At 42.4% G+C, this 7,108-nt stretch overlaps 1 protein-coding gene across 5 annotated transcripts in view; it reads right to left on the bottom strand.

Annotated features, from left to right (window-relative positions):
• Positions 1-2,286: 2,286 nt before the first annotated feature.
• Positions 2,287-7,108, bottom strand: part of NINL (ninein like) — a 203,231-nt gene continuing 198,409 nt past the window's right edge. For all 5 annotated transcript variants that reach the window (XM_074317996.2, XM_074317997.2, XM_074317999.2 and 2 more), the window contains one exon: positions 2,287-3,160. In XM_074317996.2, coding sequence (XP_074174097.1) covers positions 2,969-3,160 — 192 coding nt within the window. In that variant the 3' untranslated portion in view covers positions 2,287-2,968. The remainder of the gene's footprint in view (positions 3,161-7,108) is intronic.

Below are 7,108 nucleotides of genomic sequence, written 5' to 3'. Positions count from 1 at the left end.
CTGCAAGGTCAAGCTGGGCTTACTTGGCAGTTCAGGACTCCTACAGTGCTAAGAGGATATAAGTGGGCACTGCTAGTTTTTCTGAAAGGTGAGGCCTGGTACTGGACTACCACCACTTCTGCCATATCCCATCAGTGAGTATGTTCATAGGTTGCCCAGATCAGTGAAGGGACATTAACAATAAGAAGGTGGGAATACCAAATGGCCACCACAGCCAGTTTGGTTGTCAGTGTCTGGTATAGACAATGAGTTGGTGCTCGTTCATTTGCCTATTTTAAATAGAAATATAATCTTTTAAATAGCTTTAATACCTATAGAACCATCTGAGTATGAATCTTTTTTGGGGAGAGATGTTGATCTTTGATAAATTTCCCCCCCCAGCATTAAACTAACCCTCCGTTCCTGGCATAACCCCACTTGGTCATGATGTGTTACTACTTTTTGTTGGATTTGATTTGCTAAAATTTTGTTTAGAATTTCTGTGTTTTCCCAAGGGATGTTGGTCTGTAGTGTTCTTTTGTCATGTCTGTGAGGACCAGGGTAATCCAGCCATACAATGAGTTGGGAAATACTTCCTCCTCTTCAATTTTTTGGAAGTTTGTATAAGCTTTATATCTTCCTTAAGTGTTTAGTAGAATCCACATTTAAAACATCTGGGCCTGGGGTTTCTTTGTAGGAAGGTTAATCACAATTTCAATTTCTTTCATAGATATAGGGCTGTTCAGTTTATTCTTCTAGAATGAGCTTTGGTAATTTCCATTTGCTTGCTCCATTATATGTTACTGAATTTATTGATAAAGTGTTATTCATAATATGGTTTTATTATGCTTTTTGTATTCTGTAGTGATGGCACCTCTTATTCCTGATATTGGTAAATTATTTTTCTCTTTATCCTGATCCTCCTGGCTAGAGGATCATTGATTTTATTAATCTCAACGAATCAGCCTTTGGCTTCATTGGCTTTTTTTTCTTTTTCCTGTTTTCTACGGTTGGGCTCAGCAAACTTTTTCTGTATCTTAGACTTTGTAGGCCACAGAGTCTCTCATGGCTGATGCTGTAGCACAAAACCATGCAGAGACAATACATACATGAATGGGTGTGGTTATGCCAATATAACTGTTTACAAAAACAGGCCATGGGGCTGGGCTTAACCTGTAGCATATAGTTTGCCAACCCATTCTTCTGTTCCTTGATGTCTACTGTCATCTTTATTATTTCCTTTTTTCTGCTTACTTTGGGTTTAATTTGCTTTTCTTTTTCCAGTTATTTAAGGTAGAAGCTGAAGTCACTGATTTTGAGACCTTTCTTCTTTTCTAAATACAGGTATTTAGTGCTATGAATTTTCCCCTAAGTAATACATTAACTCCACCCCACAAATTTTGGTATGTTGTGTTTCCATTTTCATTCAGTTCAAAATATTTTCTGATTTTCCTCTTTGCTTTGTGGGTTATTTAGCAGTGTGTTATTCAGTTTCCAAATACTGGGATTTTCCAGATACCATTCTGGTGTTGATTTCTAACTTAATTCCACTGTGGTTGGAGAACATATTTTATATGACTTGACTCCTTTTAATTTTTTTGAGACTTGTTTCAAGGCCCAGAATATTGTCTAGCTTCATAAATGTTCCAGGTGGACTTCCGCTATTGTTGGCTGTTGCGTTCTATAAACCTAAGTAACCTTGTTACTCTAATCCTAGCCAGAAACCCAAAATGAATGAAGACGTGTACCCTTTGATGAGTTTTGACAAATGTATATACCCATGTAACCCAAAGTATATTGAGACTTGCTATTTTAATAACTGGTAGAACTAATTCCTATTCAATGCTCTTTTTTTCAGAGTTTTCCAGATTATTTAATTTGCTTATCTAGTTGTACATACAAACTTCAGAACTGTCCAATTCTGCGACAAGCAGTTGATTGGGGCAGGACACACCTGTTTGTATTTTTATTGGGAATGTAGTATATTAATCAGTAATGTTGAGTCTTCCTATCCAAGAACTGAGCTTTCCATCTGTTCCAGTCTTTGGGTCTTTCCATAGTCCTTTAAGGTTTTTCTCATACAAGCATGTACAGTAAATGTACAGACGCAAGGGGATGGGACACAGTAGCTGTAGGATAGTGGTTGCCTCCAGGAAGGGGAAGAAGGATAGAGTCTGTACCTCTATCTAAAATGTTGTAGTAGAATGCTTTTAGTACATCTATTTGATGGGCACAACAGTGTTTTTTATAAAACTACTTTTCTATATGTATGGAATATTTTATAATTAGAAAAAAACAGCAGTTAAGTCAATTTTAATAGAAACGTTTAGTGCAAACAATGACTTCATACTACAGTAGTTTATTCTGTTAAACTAAATGACCATAATTTATGTGTACTTGGATACTTTTTTTAACATATAATACAATTTCCAGTGTGATGACATTTTAATGAGGAGAAGACTGCATTCACAGTAAATCCCACCATCCCTGAGTCTACAGACCTAAAATAAGCACTGTCCAAACATCTGAAGGTGCTTCCAGTCCTTTGTCCTTTATCTCTGAGTGTCACTCACAGCAAGTGAAGCCTTTCTGTAATGTTTGTATAGACCCACCATTGAGAATACTAATGATCTAAACCCAAAGTAGTAACAGGAATGGTAAAACTGTGCAGAGCCCTAAGTTTGCATTTTAATCGCTGCAGGCAAAGTCAAAAGCACAACATTGAAATTGTTTTACCATTTTCTTTAGTCGTTTGTTGCTGAGAGCCCCCATAATCTGATTTCACCACTAAGTGACACAATTGGGAATTTTACAAGGAAATTATCCAGGATCACTTATAAAAATGTAGTCTTTTCCAACATGTCTGTTTCCCTAGCATCTGGCTCATATGTCCAGGGGTGCATGGCCAATGAGCCATAGAAAATTATGGAATCACAGTGGCTTAATTGTAAAAGATGCTTTTTCAAAATGAATTCCAGGAAAACAGTCTTTACACAGAGAGGGATGCTGAAGTGACCTTACTGATTAGTCTGTTGAGAGCTCTAACTTTTTCTTCCAAGATGCGTTTTTTTCTCTCAGCTCCTCGTTGTTTCTCTTCAGTGACCTGAAGTGCTTTCATCAGGTGAGCATTTTCCACGTAGAGGTCCTTTAGCAGCAAATCGGATTTTGTGTTCTTCTCAAACTAGACAGGGGAGAAAGCTATACTTTTTACTGTGAATCTAGTGCTGAAATGCTATGCTACCAGCTTGCCCCCCTTTACTCTTCCATCTTTATTCAAACCGTAATTTGGGGGATTTTACAGATCTGATACATACATTGGATGTCGTGACAATTTTTGTTATCCTGGCATGTGGGAAGAAATTTGAGAATCAGAGGAACTATGTGGTAGAAAAAAATCTGTCAACTTTTTGATAATTGATTTTTACCATGAACTGAAGACATAAAAAGACCAAAATCCATAGACCTCCAAAAGGACTATTCAGGACAATGTAAAACAAGGAAATTTTTCAAAAATGCCAAAAATGTTTGGTTCATCCTAGTGTGCTCTATAAGCCACAGGCACTACATTCCCCCTGGCAGACTGGCATGGTCACCACACACAATAGCCATAGGGGCTCAGCAATGGGGACACAAGGCCACTCTAAGTCGTAAGTCCTCGTTCAAGATTCAAAGGCACCAAGGCCCTAGTCTTGGGATTCATAAGTCAACACCATTCATTTAACAAGTAGTTACTGAGCACCACTCATGTGCCAGACACTTCCCTAGCAATAGCCCTGCAGTAGTGGAGCACATATTCCAGTAAATGGAGACAAAATGGAAACAAATTACAGTATGTCAGGTGGTAAGAAGTACTGAGAAAGTCCAGCAGGGGGACAGACAGCTGAGGAGGGCCTCCTATTTCGGTTGGGATGATGAGAGAGAGAGCTTCTCTAAATGACATTTGAACAGAGGTCTAAATAAAACCCAGGAATAAATTACGAGGCTGTCTGGGCATGAACATTCCAGGCAGAGGGAGGAACAAGCGCAAAGACCCAGAGGCTGGCGCATGCTGTAGGTGACAGAATGGCTAGGAGGCCTGTGGCTGGAGGGCATGATTCTGGGGAGGCCAAGAGAAAGGGGGTGCTGGCTAGGCAAGCCTAGATCCTGTAGAATCTTGGAGGCCCCTGTAAAAACTCCGCCTTTTACTCTGAGGGACCTGAGAAGACTGGAGGGTTCTAAGCAGAGGGCCAGCACCTCAATCACTTGGAAAGGACTGCTGCTGCTCTTGTGCTGACAACAGATCAGAGGAGGACATAACAACACCAAAGATGAGGGTGGGAGCAGTGGGTGCAGGGCAACAATTGGTTGGTTGGGTTCTGTCTCTACTCTGAAGGCAGAGCTGATGGACTAGATAGGAACACTGTGATGTGGGTGGGTTGGGGGGGAGGAGCCCACAGCGCTCCAAAGTTTTGGACCTGAGTCAGTGGCAAGAGTGAATCATGAAGGCAGGCAGGTGAATGTGAAAACACCTCTTTGAAGGTATTTCTGTGAAGAGCAGAGAACTGGTAGGACCAGGCCTCCTTAAGGTTTGTGTTGGGTAGCAGGCAGGGCTGCGAGCCAGTCTAGGAGACGTTTGCACAGACTAGGTGTCTGTGAGCATAGCAAGAGCACAGTGCACATTTGCTTTGGGCTGGGTGCTTCTGGTCTTCCAGGGAAACCGGCAACAATCCCTGCTGAGAGGAGAGGGAAGAGGTGATAGAGGGCAGAAGGGAGGAAGGGAGGGGGGTTACAAGCGAGCCAAGAGGTATGGGCTGGGTGGGTGGGCAACAGCCACAGGACTGAATCAGAAGTGAGGTTTAACCAGGTGAGAGGAGGCAAACTGAAGGTTTGCAAGGGAGTGACCTTAAGGGGGACTCATGGAGAGTCCATGACAGTTGGGAGGGAAATGAGGACTGGGGAGATAGTGAGAGGGTCAGTGGATGACAGAGCAGCAAAGCCCAGAAGGTGGGAAGGAAGGTGACAGGCCTCTGAGAGTGACTCAGCCCGGGAACCTTCTACCACAATTCGGGAACAAGAGGCAGCACAAATGTTTTATCCCATTTGGGCTCTGTTCAGGATCCCTCAGATAAACACATACTTGATTAATATGCAATACAAATATTTCTACAGATTCTCACATTTCTCTTAATTTCTTCTAGCACTGCACTAGAACGCCTAGAGTAGCTGCTATTTCCTTTTTTTCTGTGTCTCTCCTTTGCCTCTAGCCTTGCCCCGCCCTCCCAGCACCCCTGATGCTGGCTGTTCCACCGCTGTTACTGATCAGGGCAGCTATGACCTTTTGTTTTGTTTTGTTTTGTTCTTTGCTCCCTATAGCAGCCCAAGTTATTTTTTTCCCAGAGAGATTTCTTTAAAAACATGAAGTGACGTCATAAAATGGCGGTGTGAGGTGAGCCTCTCGAAATCTCATCTGGAATTTACAACAAATTGAAAAACTATAACTACACAAAGGACTCCCTGCATAGCAGACAGGCAAGACGAAGAGGCTCACTACTGAATTCACCTAAAGGTGGGCAAACTGCCTGAGCGGGGCAGGAGGGAAGGGAGAAGTGCGGGGATGGTGCCGTGCAGGCTCAGGACACAGACTTAACTCAGTGCTCTGAGCTCACTGCATCCCGAAACTACCGCCACTGTGGGAGAGGGAAGAACTCGGACCGCTAGGGCTCCGTTTATGGCCCACAGGGTTGAGGGGACAGCATATAACACGGCTGAACCCAACATTCACGGCAGAGACCTCAGAGCAAAGACTGAGGAAAGAAGGCTGAAATGGTGGTTTAAGCCCTCACTGCTGCAGAGATGGAAGCCTTAGGAACTGAGACTAACTGCCCCCTCTCTACCCTCCCAGAGCTTGCCCCACCCCAACCTGCCCGGTGCTAGAAGCAAAACAGTAGCAATGTCAGATCAAAATAACAGAATATTTGCAGTACTGAGAACTGTGGTCCGCGAACACAGATTCGTAGCCCAACTAGATTCCGGCAAAGGGGAGGGAGCTGTGGAAGGAGGATTGGCTGTGGTGGTCGCCGCCATTGCTCTGGGCCACCTCTCACGACCCACCCCGCCCCTGTCCCCACCTATCTGGTCGGATCCTGGCAGGAGTAAACAGAACAGCTGAAAGTTACAGGCTCTGAATCTGACCCAGGAAGAGCTTTGGAAATTCAAAAGCTCTGTGCATCCTTACACGGATGTGGCACCCTATGACCCAGGCGAACAGTTCACAAAGGAGAAGCCCGCCTTCCAGGGAATACCCCCATTGTGTGAGAAGCCGGAATAATGCAGAGAAAACATAACACTACAGTGTGAAAGAGAATAAAAGGCTGCAGTCAGAGAGAAAAATAAAACATTCTCCCAACACCTACTGGAAAACAAAAGAAAGACCTCTTTCAACCTGTTGCAGAACCCACCCTGTAGATGTCTAGGAAGAGAAATGATAAATCATTAATTGCCATGAATAACCAAGGTAATAAGACAGCTTAGCTAGAAAATGAAAAGTCTTCCATAAATGAACTTAAAGATATGGAAATATGTGACTTAAATGACAGAGAATTCAAGATTGCAGTTCTGAAAAAACTCAATGAGATGCAAGAAAACACAGACAGGCAGTTTAATGAACTCAGAAAAACAATCAAACAACAAAATGAACATTTTACCAAAGACACTACAATTTAAAAAAAGAACCAAATAGAATTTCAGGAGATGAAGAACTCAGTAAAAGAAATGAAGAATGAAATAGCCACCTTAGGTAGTAGAGTTGACCAGATGGAGGAAAGAATCAGTGACATCAAAGATAGAAACCTGGAAGTGACACAGATAGAAGAGAAAGAGACTTGAGACTTAAAAGAAAGGAAAGAACTCTACAAGAACGTTCTGACTCCACCAGAAAAAGCAATATCATAATAATGGGCATACCAGAAGGAGAAGAAAGAGAGAAGGGAATAGAGCGTATATTCAGACAAATAGTTGATGAGAATTTCCCAAACTTGTGGAAAGAACTGGATCCAAGAATCCAAGAAGCAAATCGAACACCTAATAGCCTCAATCCCAAAAGGCCTACTCCAAGGCACACTGTATTGAAGCTGTCAAAAATCAACGACAA

The sequence above is a fragment of the Rhinolophus sinicus genome, chromosome 13 (genome assembly GCF_057876585.1).
Source record: "Rhinolophus sinicus isolate RSI-liver-muscle chromosome 13, RSI-T2T, whole genome shotgun sequence".
NCBI lineage: Eukaryota > Metazoa > Chordata > Mammalia > Chiroptera > Rhinolophidae > Rhinolophus > Rhinolophus sinicus.
This window is presented reverse-complemented; position numbering and strand designations above follow the sequence as displayed.